This window comes from Tetrao urogallus, assembly GCF_951394365.1.
Source record: "Tetrao urogallus genome assembly, chromosome: 25".
NCBI lineage: Eukaryota > Metazoa > Chordata > Aves > Galliformes > Phasianidae > Tetrao > Tetrao urogallus.
Genome location: NC_136838.1, coordinates 3,774,858 through 3,795,564, shown reverse-complemented (window position 1 = coordinate 3,795,564; position 20,707 = coordinate 3,774,858). Strand labels below are relative to the sequence as shown.

At 55.4% G+C, this 20,707-nt stretch overlaps 3 protein-coding genes across 3 annotated transcripts; 1 reads left to right on the top strand and 2 right to left on the bottom strand.

Moving 5' to 3' along the window:
- Positions 1-6,242: 6,242 nt before the first annotated feature.
- Positions 6,243-10,798, bottom strand: DDA1 (DET1 and DDB1 associated 1; the record flags this gene model as incomplete). The annotated part of the gene is made up of 5 exons (XM_079546788.1): positions 6,243-6,353; positions 7,116-7,177; positions 7,508-7,559; positions 8,088-8,153; positions 10,793-10,798. The coding sequence occupies 5 exons, from the start codon at positions 10,796-10,798 to the stop codon at positions 6,243-6,245; spliced, it is 297 nt and encodes a 98-aa protein (XP_079402914.1).
- Positions 10,799-11,929: 1,131 nt separating this feature from the next.
- On the bottom strand, positions 11,930-13,030 carry MRPL34 (mitochondrial ribosomal protein L34; the record flags this gene model as incomplete). The annotated part of the gene is made up of 2 exons (XM_079546703.1): positions 11,930-12,383; positions 12,984-13,030. The coding sequence occupies 2 exons, from the start codon at positions 13,028-13,030 to the stop codon at positions 12,074-12,076; spliced, it is 357 nt and encodes a 118-aa protein (XP_079402829.1). The 3' UTR covers positions 11,930-12,073.
- A 5,452-nt stretch (positions 13,031-18,482) lies between these two features.
- On the top strand, positions 18,483-20,394 carry ABHD8 (abhydrolase domain containing 8; the record flags this gene model as incomplete). The annotated part of the gene is made up of 4 exons (XM_079546861.1): positions 18,483-19,240; positions 19,663-19,833; positions 19,958-20,174; positions 20,245-20,394. 4 exons carry the CDS (start codon positions 18,483-18,485, stop codon positions 20,392-20,394), a joined length of 1,296 nt encoding a protein of 431 aa, XP_079402987.1.
- Between the last annotated feature and the right edge of the window lie 313 nt (positions 20,395-20,707).

Below are 20,707 nucleotides of genomic sequence, written 5' to 3'. Positions count from 1 at the left end.
GCTCTGCTGGGTGCTGCTTCGCTTAAGGGCGTGGGAAAGGGCAGCTCCTTGCCCTCAGCCCTGCTCAATGCCCCCACCGAGCCACCCACCATCTCCAAAGCAAGCAGGGGGAAAGGAGGGCTGTGGGGCAGCTGCCCCATCACTGTGCCTGGCCCAAGGCCTGGGCTGCAGAAACGTCAGGTTGTTCCCCCCCCATCTCCCCTCAACACAGTGTGTTTCTTCCTTTCATCTCTGAATCAAGCCATCAATACAGCAATAAGGCTGGGGCAGCACCGAGGCTCTGCGCTCCGCTCACTGCGCAGCACGGCCAGGGCTGTGCCGCACCGCTGTGCTCCCCGTGCCAAGCCCCGAGAGGCACAGAGAGCAGAGCAGCCCCCCACCACCACACAGAACCAGGCACCACGTTACCTTCCCCCTCCCTGCTGCCTCCACAGATGGAGAGCAAGGGAAGGGGAACAGGCAAACAGGGTGCAGGACGGGCAGCAGCACTTGGCAGGGCAGCACCCAGAGCACAGAGCTGGGGTACCGGTGACCCCACTGCTGCTGTGCCCTGGATGCCAGGGGGTGCAGAGCCCCCCCCCCAACCCCCCAATTTCCCCACTCACCATTTCGTTTGCTCTGCTTCCTCCCAGCTTGGGCTCACCAGGCCAGCTCTCGCTCAGCTCTCAGTTAAAACGCGCTGCTCTTAAACTGAGTTTTGTTTGCCCTGTTTCCCTCGTGGCAGTAACAGTCCTGGCACGACCCATTCCTGCTCCGTTCAGCAGAGGACAGGGCCCCGCATCCAGGGCACTTCTCAACGTTTCTCTATACAAAACACTTCTTCAGCAGCCGCCTGTCTGCTACCTGACTTCTGGGCAGTTACTGTACAAAGGAGGGAACTGTTTCTTTGTTTTTTCCCCTTGCTGCGTGCTACTTCTTTGGCAACTGAAAGAAATGAAGGGGGGGTTATTTATTTCTTTTTAATTTATTGTCATATTTTTGTAAAACCTGCAGAAATGCAATAAAAGTATATTTCAACAAACTTGAGGTGTGTGCTAAGTTACTTTCCTACCAGATCTGTGCTTGGGGAGTGAGCCCTGGTGCTGCCAGCCCGGGGTGGAGGGGGCCAGCAGTGGAATGGGCAGAGGAAGAATGAAGAACTTGGCAGCCCTCTAAATTCTGCAGATTTATTGTACACGGTATCAAACATGGAATAGTTTAAAAATAAATGCAAAAAAAAAGAAAAAAGAAAAAATCAAGAAATCAAAAGAAATCAAACAACAGCCGTGACATCCGACTAACGGCGTATTTACAGTCGCTCCACGACGGCAGCCCTTCTGCCAACACGCAGCTGGCAGGAAAACCTCCCTTCTCCCAGACCCACCAGACGAAAGAGGAAAGTTTGAGGGTGGAAAGGAACGCAGGCTCACAAGCTGAACGCTGCCCTGCCAAAAGCAGCCCGGTGCCGCGCGGAGCAGAAAGCAGCTGGGGAGGGTAGGAAGCAGTGGGCTGAGACGCTCCGTCCCGCTGCACGGCTGGCCAAGGACGGCCGCTTTCACTAAAAATACCCTGCGAGGCTGCGAGCTGCACACCGTGCACTGATTAATAAGAAATGACTGCGTTTGGAAGCCGGCGCCGCTGCAGCACAGTGACTCAGCTCTGCCCATCCATGCAGACCTCAAGCTGTTCCTTACAGTGAGGATTAGTCATCTCCTGTAGCTGAGAGCCACGCACACCCCTTCCCCACGCTCCCTCCCCACATCCATATCCGACCAGTTTATATTAGTCAGCACAGTGCCCTTCTCAACTCAAAGCACTGTGTGTGTGCAGCAGGAGATTCCAGCAGTGCCTGCATGGCAATTCACCAAGAGCTAACCTGGACAAGCGGTGTTTATGGAGCTGGTAGCAGTGAGATGTGTTTGAAGTTGGCTTTGGTCGCATGAGGAAATGAAAAGGCAGCTTTGCTTTCCTGGAGGGCTGGGGCTGCTTCTTGCCTCAGTGGAGGACTGGCTGGTGGAAGGGAAGGCAGGGCAGAACCCTGGCAGTGAGCACTGCTGCCTGGCAGCACCCGGCCTGCTGGAGGGTCAGTGCAGCCCTCCCACCTCAGCAGCCTCCTCAAGGCTCCCGTGGGCAAAACCTGAACAGCACAAGGGCCTGAAGCCACTCAGCTCCTCAGAAACCATCAGCAGCTCCTGTAAGGCTTCTTAAACCTATCCCCAGAGCAAGCTCATTCTCAAAGCACGCCCACAGGGAGCCTCGGTTCATCGCGCCTGAGGACCGCGAGGGAAGTTCTGCCTTTAAGAACAGAGTCTCATTGTTAGCGGGCTGGAAGCTGGCGTTTCATTCCCTCGCTTCACTTACAAAGAAGAAAACAAGAATTCCTTCCCTGCAGCCCAGGTTCAGCCTTTTCAATCGACAGAAGATCTGTCTTTCCAGTAATTGCACAGTTGTTTGGGAAGCAGAAGAGAAACCCAAAGCGCAGGCAGCACGGCACAAAGGTCAGCCTGCACCGAACCAAGGCTGTGATGCAATAGCTCCTTCTGGGCATCCTCTGCTTTGCTCCCAAAAACACCCTGTGCTGCTCCCACTTAAACTCAACCCTCTCTCCTTTAACGGAAAGGATTTCCCCCTCTTTGTTAGACAGCAGAAAAATCAGATAAAATGTGGCACGGATAGAGATCAGCTGCAACCCCGCTGGTCACACACAACTCCCCTGCTGCCAGGCTGACGTCAGCAAAGCAGGAAAACTAGGTTTCCTATCAGAGACATGCAGGTCTTCCAGTGGTAAGCAAACAAGCCAGGAAATGGGAAGTGGCAGTACAGCTGATGGCTGCAGCTTAACAAACAGAAATCGAACCCAAGACTCCTGTGCCATTAAGGGCAGAGACAAAGAGCTCAGCAAAAAATAAAGCTTTGAAGTTATACCTGCTTTAGCTATCTGGTACAGAGTGAAAGCTAAAGTGGAGACTAACACCCAGCATGCTGAACATCTGCCTCGGAGGAACACCCACCACTGGAGCACCTCCATTCCTCTGCTCCAAGCACGGCCAGCAGCGTGTGGGGGCACAGCAGGTGGTGGAGGGCCTGGAAAAACCTCCAAGGACAGAAGGGAGGACGTGGCTGGAAGCCGACCGTGCTACCTGTATCAACCTGAACACTCAGACAATACAGAGCAGTGATCCACAAACAGCAGGAACCACCTGCAGAACAGCCCGCGTTAGTCAAGTCTTCCTTCCAGCGCCTCCAACTGACGTGTTAGGAGGATTTTATTTTGACTACATCTCTCCTGAAGAAAAGCGTTCATAGGATGCCAGGATTTAGCCTCAGCAGCAGGTTGGTTTCCCTACCCCAGTCACTGGTGTGGCTACACGTTCAACACAAAGGCAGTGCCTGGCTTTTTGACACCCCACACTCGCCACCTCAGCTGCCAGGAGCGCCCTGCTGTCTTCCCCTCGCATAAGGAAGCAGCTCTGCTGCTTTGATCAGTGAGCAAAGATCCCCTATTCAACTAAAACAAAATCATAACATTCTGGCCTCTGGCAAGTATCTCAAGTTTTCATTACAAAAGCCAAACCTTTAGTATACATCATAACAGAAACAGTAAAAATACCACTACGCAGACATACAAACAACCCCTGAGGGTCACTAAATTTCAGTCACCTTGTAACAAGAGAATCAGAATCACCAGGTATTGTACAAACAGCGCGCTCAGCAAGAAAGGCAGGGATTTTTCTGTTCTCTTTTTCTTTCTGCTGTTGTTGTTTTCAATGCACTAAGGCACCAGGAAGTCACAGTTAGGCAAAGACCTTCCATGCAACACTCCAACCCGAGACACTTACCATGTAGGACACAGAGTGAAAGTGCAACAGCCTGAGGACAGCTTGCTTGAGGCAGCAGCACAGACAGCAGGCTGGAGGAGGAAGGAAAGAAGCGAGCGCTTGCTTTGGCTCAGATGGAAGCAGACTCACTGTGATTATTAGAAATCCACACTGCTTGTACACAACCAGAAATGGGCAGGAAAGGAAAAAAAAAAGACAAGTTTGATACTTCAGTTCACACCTCTTAGAAGATTATTTTCTCCATCACATCAGAACTAGTTTAAAAAGGCAACTTTCTTCCACCTCTTAAAAGTATCTAAAAGACTGCAAAGGCTCCAGTGAGCAACCAGATCATTTTTAAAGACACGGAGGGAACAAAGGGGGTTTACAACAGGAAAGAAGTGCCAACTCTCTTTAATAGTACATCACTCTGTCTAGCAGAGAAGTCAGCAAAGCCCAAACCTTGCCATACCAATCAAGTATACAGCATTTTACAACTTTAAAGCACTGTACAAACACGAGCCTGCAAGGCTGCAGCTCTCCAACTTGCCCAACACGTGAATTGGTCACACTTCACCACCAGCTGCACGTCCGTTTCCTCTTTTGCTATCTCACAGCTCTTCAGAGGATTCTCCAGTCTCAGCTTCAGATGATCCCTGGGAGAGCAGATGCTAAGGCAGCACCTTCCATCAGCATCCTGCACTTTGCACAGAAGCACTTTTTGACAGCGAAACTCTGGGAAATCTTCTCACCGCTGCCAGTAAACCTCAAGGAATTCTGAGCGTTTATCATCTTCACCAACACAGTTGGCATTTTCAGCAACATTCCAGTAACGTGGAGGTTGCTCCCACAGCAAAAAGGCAGGCACAGAGATCTAACCTAACCTACTCAGCGTTAACTTCACGCTAAATCCATTCACTTGGTGCCTAGCGCACATTTAAAGACGCAGCCGTGAGAGCTGTGCCCTGCTCTCCCCAAGGCTCTGCCTCGCAACGCCCAGTCACAAAGCAACTGCATTTCCCTCCGTGCTCCCTCTGCCCCACACCTGAGCACACGGCGTCTGCTGGTGGCAAAGGACGCGGTGGGGAAGGGGAACAGAAGCCCTGTCCTCCAAGCTCGCGGCCGCGCAGCGCTGGGTTGATCCAGGACCTCCTCCTCGGCGTTTTGGATTCGTGAACGAGGAAAAAACACAGTTATAAACGTGCTGATTTAAACTAACACAGTGTGAAGTCAGCTCCTTACGTGAAAGCAGACAAGACATCGTTACTACGCTACACCTCCTGGCCCCTTCGGGTGGCGGTGGTCGTTTCCTTTTGGTCTCTGAACTCTGGATCCACCTCGGTGACTCAGGGGCTCCATTTCTGCTCTTCCTGAAGTCAGTGAGGGTTCAGGTAACAGGCACTGAGCTGCCACAGTCCCAAAGAGATTGGCCTGAAGCACAGACCACGGAAGCTCACATTTGGATCAACTCTAAGTCCTGGACTCCATTCCAGAGGGGCTGATATCACCAAAAGCACAGCGTACCATCAGTCAGAGCCAGCAGCAGAGGCAGAACCAGATGGAGATGCTGAGGTGCTCCCAGACTCGGCCACCAAGCGCTGCTTGCAAGTGCCAACCTCACTGCATCCATCAGCTGCTGCTCAAATACACAGCTGATCAAATACTCAGAATAGGATAAAAGCATCCATTTATTCCAACGGAGAAGTTGCACATATCAGTCTGTCCAAGACCAAGAGACTGTTAGAATTTAAGAGCAACACAAGCAACACACCTTTCACTTGAATTCTCCATGACCACCTATGCATGAGCTAAATGACCATGGCCCTTACAGAACAGACCAAAATACAACCGATAGACCAAGTTGACAACACGTTTGCTAAGATCAACATAATCCTAAATGACATCCATGATGATTATTGGGTTTTTTTCCCCCCTAAGTGCAGTGCCAATTTCAGAATCTTGGAGAAAAACAGCAAGGCCCCACACTGCTGGCTGGACTGGGCCCATCCAAAGAGTTCACCACTAATGTCAGTGGGTGCATGAATCTGAAAGCCCGCACCACTGTGGGGTTCTGCAGCAACCCCCATCTCCTCCCCAGGCTTCCACAGCTAGAGCTGGTCGGTTAGGTAACAGATTGAACAAAACCTGTTAAAGTGACAGCGTTTGTTGTTAGAAAGGAGGAACTAAGGTTACACTACGTGTTTTACTGGATTGTTCCACCATTTGCTCCGCAAGTTTTACGGCATAAATTAAAAAAAAAAAAAAAAAAAAGAAAAAAAAAATAAAGGAGAAAAAAAAAAAAATAAATACATTGGCTCCTATGAAGTCAGAAGTGGTTTGGGCTGCATAGTGGAGGGGTGAGAGATGGGGGCAAGGGGCAAAATTGACACACTTTGAGACAAAACGGGAAGCGCCTGCAAAGTAGAAGAGGAGAGGCCCGAGGGTTTAAGTGTCCTCGTTCATATCCTGGCTGTCTGTCCGAGCGATTTTTCGTGGCGGCGCCGAGTTCTCACCTTCTATTTCCACTTGCTCTTGATCTCTCTTCTTTGCCGCATTCTGTTTGGACAAAGAAGGTGAGAGTGAAACTCTTCAAAGGGTTGGGAGAACAAGCTTTTGGTTGGAACGGTTCTAGAATGGCAGACAGCACTGTGATGGCCTGACAGACACCAACACAGCTGAGGACTCGGCAGGGTTCTCCTCCCTGCTTCTCTGGCTCAATCCCTGAACTCAACAAGCCCTCCAACAGCTCCTGCCACGCACAGACGCTTCCCTTTCAGCTCTGAGGATCCCTAATGCTGCCTCTCTCACCATCACACTCCCAGCTCTGACAGCTCCACTCCCAGTCACAGCCTTGGTTCTGTGCACTGCCAGGCCTTCAGCGCCAGCTGGGGCTGCAGCCCTCATAGGGGGGCTGTGGTTTCATAACCGAGGTGCTTACACAGCCTCGTCAGTGCAGCCGTGCTCTGCACGAGCTCATCCATCTCCTCACAGTCCTGGGAGAGAAGAGGAGCTCCATTCCAGCTGCAGAGCACACAGCTGAGGCATGGGGAGACCAATTTGTAAGGGCCACAGAGGGAGCCTGCACTAAAGTGGGAAACATAACTGAAGTCTGCCAGGTTCTAGACTAAGCACTGAATTAATGCCCGAAAGGGAATAAAAGAAGCCACACTGAGCAGCACAGACAGCCTCCTTTTGTTGAAGTACAGCCACAAGGGCTGAATCCCTCCCTGTAATGATATCAATATCCTGATGGCCATCAATATTCAGCTCTATCAGTCGCAGTCAGCAAACGAAGACACGAAGGAAACACAGCCATACCTTTTTGTCCCACTGCTGGTGTAAATAACGCAAAAGTATATTTGTCTTTTCTGTTACTATAACTGCCAAAGAAAGAGAGAAACGAGCTGAGGTCATTTTAAAGACAACTTTTTAAACCGTGCAGTAAGACGACATCGTTCCACACACGAAGGGTGGCCCTTTATATCAAAGGAGGGTGTTTAGGAACAGCAATCACTGAATGCCTTCAGAGGAGAAGCACTGAAAGGCACAGCCAGGCACATGCAGCTAATTGCTGCTGCAGCACTTCCAGAACATCACTCGATCTGAAGCCCAAAGCAAGCGAGATTTTGAGCGACATAATGTTAGAAAAACAAATGCTAACTCAAAACCCACCCCCAAAAGCCCCCAAGCTTTCAGTGGGGCAGACCTACTTTGTTCAGACGGGTATTCTCTCGTGGGAAGATACACCGACGGTCTTCTGTTCTATAGAGGAATCAGAACAGTTGCAGAACAAAGATGGTGAGAAGGTGATTTCTAACTGAAGCACAGCCAACCCAACCACGAGGCCACCAGAAACACAGGCTGCAAACCTCACATCCCACCCGGCCCCTTCTTACAGAACGCCCTAAGGAGCATGAAGAAGCTCAACCTCTCACGTGCCTTCATGTGCCAGCCGAACAGATTTTTGCTTGTAGAAGTTTCAGGGTAAGGCTAAAGGCATAAGACTAAAAGCTTAAGTCTATCGCTGAAGAATTCGCACACAAAGGCAGCGCCACAGATGTGGTTTGGCTGACGTTGAGGATGCAGAGCAAGCAGGAAGTTTGTCTTGCCAATCTCAGCTCACCAACTGCAGGCACACATGGGTTTTTCTGTTGCTTTTTTTGTTTGTTTGTTTTAGGAAACAAAACGCTCCACGTTTCAAATTGATTTGGCCATAGACTCATTTGAAAACCCTCCCCAAGCACCAGGATTTGAGGGCTGACAGGCAATACTTACTGATGCTTTACATACAGAGTCCGCGTGGAATCTGCTGAAGTTGCTTTTGTTGTAGACTGGTAATCCTTTCAAAAAATCCGCCTAAAAGACACAGAAGGCAAAGAAAGGAGGAGGTGAGGAAAGGAAGAGTGATATTCCAGCCGCTGTTTGCTTTGTGCTGACTCACAAAGGAGCTGCTGGCTCATTAAGATAAATGGCTGCAGGATTGGGAAGCAAGTCCAGAGCTCTCAGATACTGAAACAAAAACCCGAGGCTGCTTTTGTAAAGGAAGCAAATCCTCGGCTTCTGCATTTGGCTCCTTGTATTCAAGGAGCTCAAGAACTCAGTTATTAAGCTGCTGACCAAAGCCCTGCAGGCACGCAGGCTGCAAAGCAGCACCTATGGGGGGCTGGGTTCCGAGGGAAGGCAGCACAGCCCGGAGCAATCCAGCAGCACCAACCACCACGTGAGAAACTGCACCAGGACTGAAAGGCCCGGCTGTGACACCACAGCGACCAGCTGCTCTTTCGCTTTCGCAGGGAACATTCTTTGTCATAGGCCAAGGCTGATTTCACAAAGCACCAAAAGCCCACGTGGCTGCAAAAAGCCCAACCCTTATCAGGCGCTATCAGCACAGCCCAAGCAGGAAGGGAAGGATCACAGCCCTTCTGCATCGAAACTGCAAAAGAAGGTGCTCAGCAAGTATTAAAGGAGGCAGAAGACCGGCAATAAACGCAGGAGGCAGCGGAGCAAGGAGGAAAGGCCCCAGATGGGCCCCCTACGTCCCTGCTCGGCTGCCTGTGCTGCCACAGCACTCAGAGACTCCAAACCCCACACGGAGGGATGCCGATCCTGCACCCCCTGCTTTTAAAGGGCAGAAAAGCAGGAGATGAGAAGTCGTGTAACATCCGTGTGAGAGGAGACAAATAAATGGACGCCGCTGCCACAGAGCTGCGGGGTCGGAAGGCGTTGTTTCCATTTCAATAGCAGCTATTATTTTTATTAACACCACATCCCTAACTCAAAACAAAGAGCTATAATTAGCCAAACCAGAAGAGATTATTCATACTCTTGTTCTTGAAAAGAACTCTACCAACGTTGTAGTTTCCACATTCAACGCTTCCTGTACCTCAACTTTTAGCTAAAATAAGGGACTTGGATTCAAACAGCCACACGCAAACGGCTCCTGCTTGCCTGGCTCCCTCCAGCAGTGATGGAGGCTGCTTCCCTTTGCCTTCACTGCTTTGCATTGCCAGGGCTGCACGACAGCCCACCTCTCTGAGCTGCAAAAATGCAAAACGTTATTAAAACGATCAGCTAAAATGCAATTTAAATGGAGAACGTGCTGCTCTGGTGGGTTTTTTTTCCCCCCTCTCTCTAAGCAACTGAAGCAAGACACACACCAGTTAAGCCCCTTGCAAGCAGGCAGGCTGCCATGCACACACTGCACATGGGGACCTCAGCTCCAACAGGCACAGCCCTGAGCACGGGCTCTCAGCCACCACTCTCCCTCTTCACAGCCACTTGGGGGTACAACTCCAGCCCCCAGCAACGCTCCCTTTCCTCCCAGGCCTGCTAGATCAGAAAACAACAGAAACACCAGGGCAATTGAGCAACAAAAGGACATTACTCCAGCCCAGGTGTCAGCCAGCACCCCCAGCACTCATCACTCTGGTTTGTAACAGGACTATTCTGCCGCTGCACACCTGCACATTTCAACAGTTACACGCTGATGCAATCTCAAAGATCACCAGGAAAGTCCCCTCAGGAGAACTGCCAGGAGCCACATTTCTGGATATTCAGAATGAGACAACATTTGGACTGCAGTGAGTCTTATCTGCTCCAAGGGCACAAGATAACGTAGGCTCAGTAGGTCGTGCCTACACAGCTATCACACCAGGCACACCAAGGAATAATCACAACGCAATGTCACACAAGGAAATGTTCCTCCTGCATGCCTTCTATCACTCTTCAACCAAAGAACGCATGTCCAGGCCAAGTCAGTGAAGCAGCTCCTGTGTGGAAGTGAAAAACCAGCACCAGAAGCAAACAGGCACCTTCTCCTTTGGGGAGAGGGAAAGCCCCCAGAACACCACAACAAATGCGATTAAGCAACCTTGGAAGCCAACACTGGTTCTGTGAAGTGAGGTAGAGACTGCTCTGGTGACAAAGGGGTTGCTTAGCTCCCTAGGAAGACGACAGTCCTCATCTAAAAGCAGGAAGGGAATAATAAACCACATATGTGCCCTATTCACTGCTTTCTGGAAGGAACTGCAGTAACCACGCTATGGGATATGATGTCCAGAGCACCAACACGGAGAACAGGGCTCTGTCCCAGCACAGTGTGCACACACAGACCAGGGGAGAGATGCCAGCGCTGCCCGGGGAGCCGCCCCCGTGTGCTCAACCTCGGTGCACGGAGATCACTGCGAACACTGCCGAGTGCCCGTTTACTTCCTCCAAAAACGCACAGGGATTGGAGCAGAGGGGAGCCCAAGCGCCCGCTCAGGGCTTCCCCAATAACCCCCACACCCCCCATCCCCTGCACGGACGCAGCGGAACGCCCCGCACCCGAGATACCCCCAAACCCCCCTCCGGCCCCCGGCACCGCCCCAACTCTTTCACAGCCCCCTCCAGGCAGCCCCAGCCTTCACCACGGGCGCTCCGCCCCTTCTGGAGCCCCCAAGCCCCGAGGAACCCCCCAGGTCGCCCCAACGCCCCCCGAGCCGATTCGCCCGCACCGCCATTTTGGGCTCCCACAGCCCCTCGGCCCCGGGATCGGCAGCCCCCGCCGCAGGGCCCGCTCTCCCTCACGGCCCGGCCCTGAGGGTGCGGCTCTCTCCTCCTCAGGATGGGCCTTCGCCGCCCTCACTCGAGGTTGTGGGCGGGGAACCCGGAGGCTGAGGGCCCGGCGAGCCGGAGAGGCCCTGAGGCCGCGCTCCCCTCAGCCGGGGGCGCCGCCATTTCGGGCGGGGGTCGCACACCTACCATCTTCGCCGCCGCCAGCCGGGAGGAGCCGCCCCTCCCCCTCCGCACAGCTTCTGCCTGCCGTCGCTCGCCCGCCCCGCGCGCTCCTATTGGCCCGCGCAACGCCCCGCCCAGCGCCTATTGGGCGTCGCAACCGTCAGTCAGCGCACCGCTGAGGAGTCTGGGATTCGGTTGAAGCAGGAAATGCCGCTCGGAAGGCGGAGGAGGGTGGGAGGAACCCGGATGTGGCGCCGGCCGCGGGGCATGCTGGGAGCGGTAGTCCGCGCGGAGCTGCCGCGCGTCGCGTTTCTCCTGTGCTCTCGTTGATGAAAGCGCTGTTAATTACGTGTTAGCAACGAAGCAATTCATTAACAGCGCTGGGAACGCACGTGCAGCGTCACCAGAGAAATCCCAAGCCCTGCCTCTGGGCCTGCTCAGGGCTCTCAGTCCACTCACGAGTAATTTGCTAACAAACGTTGGCAGCTTCCCTTGGCTGGTGCAGATGAGCACAGCTCTGAGCACACGTGTGGGGCTCCCCTCTCCCTTCTAGCCCAGAGCTGCTGCCAAGGCCTCCACGCTTCTGAGCACCTCCCACGGATAGCAGAGCGGAGTAGACACACTGGGGACTTGGCCAATGTAAACTAAAGTTCTCTCTGCCATCAGCCCTTGTTCCACACCTTCAGAGGCACCCTAGTGTGTGCAAACCTGTGAACAAGCTGGCTTTCCTCTCCCTGTTATCTCTGCACCACCAATTATTGAAGAGAGTTCAGCGCAAGTTGCTAGGCTTTAATTAATGCTTGTGTTTTCACAAGGTGATCTTACAATTGTACACACAAGTGGCAACAATCTCACAATTAGAAAAGCAGAAAGCAGCCATCAAACAAAGCCCTTGGAGGCCGCTCTCAGTGCAATTCCCCACACGCTTCCAACATGGGAAGAGCAGTCGGTCGCTGCTGCCCATCACAGCCCTTCTCTCAGTACAAGGACCAAAGATGAGGTGCTCCAAACTCATGGCAGCTCCGGGGCTCTGTTCCAGCTCACCCCACACCAAACCTTCAGTGGGTCAGAGACTTCCTGCCCTTCAGCATGCGCCGGAGGATCACCTCGATCCCAGCCGGTGTGCTGATGCGTTTGATCCAGCCGTGGGTCCGTTTGCGCTTGCGGTTGTTGGGCTGATACTCGTTCCCACGCGCTTTTGTGCGGATCTGCTGATGGCTCCAGGAGGGCACTGGGCTGGTGAAGGAGGGGATGGTGCCTGTGGGCTTCAAAGAGAGGTGGCGGAAAGGCAACTCCTGGCAATGTGTGAAGACTGATGCTGACCGGAGCTGGGAGGGATGGACTGCAACTTGCTGGAGCAGAAAAAGCCTTTGAAAAAGCAAAATAAATAAATGAACACAAATAAATAAAGATTTGAAAAGTAGGTTAATATGAACCAAATAAGATTTAACAAAGTTAAGTGCAAGATGTTGCACTTGGGTCAGGGCAATTCCAGATATGTATACGCAATGGGAGAACCCAGTGTGTGAAGCCCTATGGAGAAGCACTTGAGGGTCCCAGTGGACAAAAATACTGGATATAAGCCAGCAGTGCGCACCTGCAAACCAGAAAACCAACTGCATCCTGGACTGCATCATCAGGGGGGTAACAGCAGCAGGGCAGGAAGGAACCGCCCTCCCTGTTCTGCCCTTGTGAAGACCTGTCTACAGGGCTGTATCCAGACCCGGGGCCCCCAGCACAGGAAGTTTGTGGAGTTTTTTGCGCGGGTCCAGAGGAGGGCCACGAAAGTGCTGAGGGTGCGACAGCCTCCCTGTGAACACAGGCTAAGGGAGCTGGGCTTCTTCAGTCTGGAGAAGGCTCCAGAGAGGTAAACCAAGGGACTTAAGGCCGCAGTGAGAGGGCCGACCCCGCCGACAAAGGGACCCCTGCCCGCCCCTCTCGGTCCCCTCGCTCCGTCCCGCCTATTACCTGCTGCCAGCGGCCCGCTCCCACAGGCGGCCCAGCGCTGCCGCCATCGCCTCTGCCCTTCCTGACAGCACCGTCCCTCCCAACAACGCCGCCCCCTATTGGCTCCCTCCGCTTGGCCAATCACAGGCGGCAAAAAGGGCGCGTGCGCGCTGGGTGGGAACGGCATCACGTATAACGTGACGGCCGCGGGGGGTGATGGGATTTGTAGTCCTGCAGGGGGCAGCGCACGCAGCACTGTTACTATGGCGACGACCTCGGGGTTCGGCCTGAACGTCTCTCCCGGTTCGGTGCTTCCTCCAAACGCTGCATTATCGCTTGTCCAAACTGTGCTGCTGAGGTTGCTTCCAGGACAGAGCAGCACCGCATGCACTGTGCACCTGCAGGCAGGATTCCTCAGCCCGTTCTGCTCCTGAATGCCATTTTCAGCCCTTTTCACACCAGGGGAATGAATGGCAGGCAGGAGGAGGAGGCTGACGGTGATTCACAGACCACCAAGATGGACCTCACCGCCCTCACTGCCTGCCCCACGCATACAGGGGATATAAATGCAGCTCCCCCAAACCAGGGATGTGAAAATAAACGAATCAATGAATGAATGCACGATAAACATTTGTCGTTTTCTGTTTGTCGTTGTGTCGCAGCCCCTGCCTGCTGTGAGCCTGTGCTCCCTGAGCTGAGCTCTGACACGCTCACGGCATGGCTGCACTTGTGGGAAGCCACAATGACCACAGCAGTGAGAGAACAGCAAAAGGCTTCTCCTGCGCGACGAAGGCAGGGATTAAAAGCAAGTCCTGGTCACAGCACGGCACAGGCACTGTGCTGATGGAGGAAAACCCCATCTCAGCTGGAACACCGCAGCCAGCAGCAGCCAGAACTCATCCCACTGCAAGGGGCAAAGCCCAGAGCCCCTGCACAGCCCCCCTGCTCCTGGCAGGCCTCCATGGGCGGGCAGCTCGGTGTGCTCGGTTCAGCGTTGACTGGCAAGTCCTCTTGTCTGTCAAGCAGAAAGCCCTCCTCCTTAGGAGGGATTTAAGGGGCTTTCTATGGCTGTAGACTACAAGGACAAATAGCACCCCCAAGCCCCAGAGCTCGGGTATGAAGCTCCTCGCTCCGCCGGGGCTCATGGGGAGAAGATGGAAGGAGAAATTGCAGTCTAAAGCCGATGAGCTGAGCTGAAGGCACTGCTCCATCCTTCCCACCACAGGCAAAAAAATGTGATCAGAGGAGCCGACCAGCTGAGCAGCCCGCCAGCTCCTGCATCCTGCTCCTGCTGCCTCGCATCTCCTCTTCTCTCCCTTTGCCTCCTGCGAGAGCAAGCCTTTCATTTGCAACCTCGACTCCCGACAATCCCTGTCAATAAATGAGGTGAGCGTGCCGTTCCGTCCCTCTTTGCGGTGCTCGGAGCTGTGATGCAGGGCATGTGCTGCAGCAGAGGGGAGGAAGGTGCTCTGCACGGGGAGCAAAATGGCCAAAGGATCCGCTTGGAGGCTGAGAGCTGAAGGGCTTTGAATGGGGCTGCAGGGAGACGAGGGGAGGCAGCAGCTGCTGAGCAGCACGGCTGCTTGTGCCGTCACAGCACTGCGCTATGAGCGCGCTTTGAGCGCGGGGTTGAAGCTGCCCGGTGATAAAACTTAGGGACGGCTTCTCGTTGTGATGCAATTACAGTCAGTGATTGCTGGCTCTGGAGGAAGACCTGCTGTTGCTATGTGCGTGGCAGATCTGCTTGGCTTTTCGGTTGCAGAGTGAGGGGGGCACCTGCATGCATCGCTGCCCGGCGGAGGGGGGCAGGGTTTTCTCCTTCCTGCTCCTTGCAATGCTCCAGGCTGCTCCTGGAGGCTGTAGGACATTTGCAGCTGAAGGACTGGAGGCAGCTTTGCAGCGATGCAGTGGGAGCTGGCAGGATCCCCCTGGAAATCCAGGAGGGTTGGGGGTGGGGGGGCGAGGCAGTGTGTCAGCCACAGAGGTCAGACGCAGGTTACTCCTCTGTGCATTGCATAATCTTTTGTTTCTCAAGGTCTTCTTCCTTCCTAAAGAGAGACGTGTGGCAGGCAGCCAGCCCTGGCTCCAGGCTGCTCTATGTGCACTAGGTGCTTTCCCCGCAGCACTGCTTCTCCACTCGGTGCCATTTGCATCCTGCAGGGCCCTCAGCACAGCCCTGCACCCAGGGACCTTCAGGTCTCAGGGCTGCCTGGTTGGTTCCTCACCCCTTATTCCTGCATGCCCTGATAAAGCTGCTGCTGCTGTATCAGGCCAAGCAAGCCGGGTGTAACAATAAACCCAGGTCCTTTCCACCCACCCGAGTGCTGTTCTGGGTTCCCCAAAGGGAAGTTTACTTTGCAGGAAGTGGCATCAACGTTTTCTTGTGCGTTATCTGAGGCTTAAACAGGTGTTGTCTTTTCGTGCTTCTCGATGCCGTAATTTCTCCCCTCTGCAGAGTGAATGAATGGGAGAGGATGGAAGGAGCATAACGATATTGGCCCATTCCTCAAGAGTGTCGTGTGTCATCATTAATACTCGCGAGCCCCGGAGGGAAGGGATTAGAGCTGAACAAATTATTATGGCAGGTCGGATTCTGGCTGCAGCGCATCTCACGCTCCTCCTCATGCCTCTGGCACCTCTCCTCCGAGGATCTGCAAGGAATTAGCAGATATGAATCCCTGCTGCTCCCTGCGGGGGCCCGGGGCTGTGTGCTGGAAGGGCTTGGAGGTGCTGAGCAGTGGGGCTACAGGAGCGTTGTGGCACAGGGGGAGCAGAAGCCATCCGCAGCCATCAGCTCCTGCAGTAGCGATGCTCTTGGCTCAGCAATTGGGGCCAAATGTTTACCAGGGCTTCTGGCAAGGACAGGCTCAGTGCCATGATGGAGAAACGCAGCAGCATCCTTGCCCTCCTCCTGCCCCACAGGCTCCGTGCCAGTCCCACATGGCTGCCTGTCACGCTACCATGTCAGGCTTTCTGCCCTCCGCACGTCGGATCGCGTCCAATTTCTCTCCAGCTGTGACACGGTGCCATCAAGTTGTGTAAAATCAGAGGCTCCGCAGCCCAAAGTAGGTCAGTAAGTTGTTTTTGCCAGCTGGGCTGTCGGCAAGCAGGGAGGAGGCGCAGAGGTTGGAGCTGGAGGATCCTGCAGCAATGCCCACATTTGGGGCACGGAGCCCTGGAGCTGGGCAGCACATCAGCCTCCCTCCATCACTGCTATAGCATCCTTCGCTCCTCTGCTGCTGTGATAGGAGAGATTTCCCAGGGGAAGCCGTGACTTTGGGGTGACACAGGCATAGGTAGCAGCTCATGGTGATGCTTTGCCCCTCCCCAACCTCTGGGGATGCTCTGCTACTCTCCTGGCCTGGCGCCGTGCCTGACTCAGTGTTGTGCCTGGCCTTATGTAAGTGGTGCCGAAATCTCACTCTGCTGGGGGCGGCACTGGAAGGTAGCCGGGATGAAGGGGGGGGGGGGGGGGGAGGAGAGAGGAAGAGCAGCTCATCGCCATGGTTACCAGCATCTTCACTAAGTTCTTCACATCCATCTGGCTTCATTTGCAGCCCTTTCATCTGGCGGAGGGAGGGAACGTCCCTTGATGTTTCTGGTTGCGGCAGACGGAGCGGTGGGAGGTGGGAGACGGGCAACTCTCTGCCCCCCGCCCCGCTGCGGAGCCCTCCTGCCCCTCCATTGCCCACTGGGCTGCACTCTCTGCTGTGATTGAGTCAGGGCTTTCACAGCTCCAGAGCCAAAGCATGGGCTGCCAGGCCTCGGGCTGTGAGCCCCAAGCCATGCGTTGCTGTTAGGGACAGAGCCTGCCCTGCTGCTCCCCTCCTCCTCCACCAAAGCAGACCCAGGGGCCGAGCTGAGCTCCTGGATCTGCCTGCAGAGCTCCTGTGTGCAACAGCCTTCCAGCAAATCAATTCTGGAAACGAACAGGATGGACTAATTGAGTTAATCCTGCGAAGTTAATCAATGTCAAGTCAGGTTGGCCAGAAGTCCTGTTTATAATCCACGCGGAGATCATTAGTGCCCTGTGAAATGGAGGTGCAGGGCAAATCCTGGCTCCATGGAAATCAGAGTTGGAAGGCATGCCGGGGTGCCTGGGTGCTGCAGGCTGAGCGCAATGGGATCCAGCAGGACAGCAGCTGGATCCCACAGCTGCACGTCTGCCTCTGCCACCAAATCCACTCTCCTCAGTTCTCCACCTGCCCCTGTTTCTTGGTGCTTTGGACTGAGCTTTTCCAGCATTACTGCTCCAGAAGTGCAGTGGGACCAAGGGGCAAAGCTTGAGCCTGGATCCAGCTGGTGCTCAAGCCACGGTGAGAGCAGAGCTGTTCTCCATCCCAGCGCAGAGCCACCAGGGATCTTCCAGCCAGGAGCTCCAGCAGCTCCACTGGGCAGCTCCACTCCTGCCAGGGCTGCACTCAGCTTCCCCATCCAGGGCCTTGAGATCTTTTGCTCTTAATGCAGAAATGCTGCTGGGAACCAGGCTGTGCACGCTGGGGCTGCAGGGAGCCCTGAGCAGGATGCAGCCGAGCTCCAAACGCATTCAATTACCAAAGCTGCAGGCAGAGCCCTGAGCCCAGGCAGCCTCCAGACCGGGTTTTGTTTTGCTGATTCCCTCTCGTGCGCTGCCAGCATTGCTGCTGCAGTGCTGTGTGCTCTGAGCAGTTGCTGGGGGAGTTAAGCAGGCTGCAGCGGGGATGGTGGTGTTTAATTCCCCTTGGGAACGTGTTCTTCCTTCCCCTCCATCCCTGGGGGTTTCTGCTCCGTAACTGCAGCCGTTGCTGGGGGGTCTGCTGGATCCCCCCTGGTCCCCACTGTGAATCGCTTTGCTGAGCAGATTCTCAGCATCAATAATTCAACGTACAGAGCTGCATCCATAATAAATGTGCATCGGCCTGGTGGAACGGGGGGGGGGGGGAGGGGGAGGGCAGGAACGTCCCCAGTGCTCCAAGTGCCCCCTGAGCTCGGAAACGGGCCGAGCACCTCTGGAAGAGCACACAGCATGGGCTGGGCCAGCGCTGGGGCCAGAGGGACTGTGCTGTGGTACCCCAGCCCCACGGCCTCCCCCCATCCCACCGTGGGGAGGGGGGCTGCCCACCCTCCCAGCTGGATACCTGCCTCTCCCCCAGGTTCCTGTGCTCAGTGTCGCTGTGTGGAATGCCTCTAATTCAAAACACCCAACCTCAGTCCCTCGATTTGCGTCTCTCCCTGGTTGTGGTGGTGGTTTGGACGGGAGCTACACGCACACATTTAATCAGTATAAATAATGCATTTTCATAGCTGAGTCTCCCCTCAGCCCCACATTTGGTGCCAGAAACGTCATTTTCAACGGGCTTTTCCTTGGGCGTTTGATTCCCTCGGTTCCACCTCCGACCAGCCGCGAAGGGAGGTGGGGGGCTGTGGGGAGGGCTGTGCACACGGGGAGCACTGGGGGACACCCCAAAGCAGCTCCAGCAGCAGCTCCGCCCCGGTTTACGCCGCCCTAACCTCCTTCTGCTTCCTCACGCAGGGAGCATAATGCTGAACAGCATCACCGAGGGGTTCCTCTGCTGCCTGATGGGCAAAACGACCAACGCCGTGGGGCCGCTGGACAGCGTTGAGTCCAGCAATGGCTACAGCTTCCTGGAGGTGAAGCCAGGCAGGATCCTGCGGGTGCGACACAGCGCTCCGAGCCGCCCGCCTGCCGAACCCCCCGAGGAGCCTGGGGCTGCAGAGAGAGGCACGGTGCACTGCAAGCGCAGGATCACGCTGTACCGCAACGGGCAGCTGGTGATCGAGAACCTGGGGGACGCCGTGCGCTCCGAAATCCTGCACTGCTCCAACGGCTCGGCCGAGCCCAGCAGCACCGTGGAGCTGGAGCTGTCGGAGCTGGCTGGCCAAGGCCCGGTGCAGGGCTCTGCCGGCACGCCGGGCTGCGGCACGCCGGGATCTGGTGCACGAGATGCCGCGGCCGGCAAGCGTCGGAAGCGTAAGCCCAAGAAAGTCATCAACATCGACTGCAAGAAGCAGATCACGAGCTGCAAAGGGACCCACGGTGACGTGGTCCTGTTCTTCATCCACGGCGTGGGCGGCTCGCTGGATATCTGGAAGGAGCAGCTGGACTTCTTCACCAAGCTGGGCTACGAGGTGGTGGCTCCTGACCTGGCCGGCCATGGCTGCAGCTCGGCCCCGCAGATCGCTGCTGCCTACACCTTCTATGCGCTGGCTGAGGACATGAGGGCCGTCTTCAAGCGCTACGCCAAGAAGAGGAACATCCTGATAGGGCACTCGTATGGGTAAGGGGCACGGGGGAGCCCTCGTCCCATCGCCATCCTCTCCGTGGCTGGATAGATCCTGCCCTGCGGGGCTGAGGAGCAGAGGATGGTGTGGGGTTTCCAGCCCTCACGTTATCTCCAGCTCTGATCCCCTCCGTCCCCTCGGTGCCCAGCTCTGGGCCCAGCTAATCCCAGCACCCTGAGCATGGGCCAGCGAGGAAGCTGGCGGTGTTCAGCCTATAAATAGAGTAAGTCTGAGAAAGTCAATTAGATGGGGGCTAAGCAGCGCAGAGGGAGCTGGATTAGATCGGTGACAAGCAGGATGCAGCCTGCGGCGTGGCTGCACTGCTCTGTGGGTGCTGGCGACATCCCAGTGGCTTCATGAGCATGTGTGACACTCACCGTCCTCACTGCAGCTCCCACTTTGCTGTCTGTCCCTGCAGGGTCTCCTTCTGCACCTTCCTAGCCCACGAGTATCCCGACCTGGTGCATAAAGTGATCATGATCAACGGAGGGGGCCCGACGGCGCTGGAGCCCAGCCTGTGCTCCATCTTCAACATGCCCACCTGCGTGCTGCACTGCCTGTCCCCATGCCTGGCCTGGAGCTTCCTCAAGTGAGTTCCACTGCCGTCCCCAGCAAGCTCAGCCCTGAGTGCGCTGCCAGCCTGGGGATCCCCAGCACAGGCAGGCACAGCACCGGTGCCTCCACGCTATTCTAATCCCTTCCACATCCCGCAGGGCTGGCTTTGCCCGCCAGGGTGCCAAAGAGAAGCAGCTGCTGAAGGAAGGCAACGCTTTCAACGTCTCCTCCTTCGTGCTGCGTGCTATGATGAGCGGGCAGTACTGGCCAGAGGGTGACGAGGTGTACCACGCCGAGCTGGCCGTGCCCGTGCTGCTGGTGCACGGCATGCACGACAAGTTTGTGCCGGTGGAGGAGGACCAGCGCATGGCAGAGGTACGGCACAGCGGGGCTGAGGGCTCCTCCTGGTGCCGGCGGCCCAGCGCTGACACGTTTCCCCTTCCAGATCCTGCTGATCGCTTTCCTGAAGGTGATCGACGAGGGCAGCCACATGGTGATGATGGAGTGCCCCGAGACCGTGAACACCCTGCTCCACGAATTCGTCCTGTGGGAGCCCGAAACGCCAGCTGGGGACGGGCAAGGAGAGAAGAAATAAGGTGGCGGGGACGCGGTGACCGGGCTGCTCCGATGGGAGAGATGCTGGGGAGCACGGAGGGGTTTGTGGGCGCAGCGGGGCGCAGCCAGCCTTGCCGGGCATGGAGCTGGTTTTGTTCCCGGGCCGCGGGCGGGCGGAGGAGCACGGAGGCTCCCCCCTGGCACGGGCGTGCAGGGCCGGCGTTGGGAACACGGCAGACCCGGTCCTGTGGCAGCCGCTGGAGCGCCTTCATCCTGTTTTGTTGTAGTATTCTATTCTTCACGCAGTGACCCCTCGGGGGCAGAGCGAGGACACTGTGGGGACACCGCTCTCA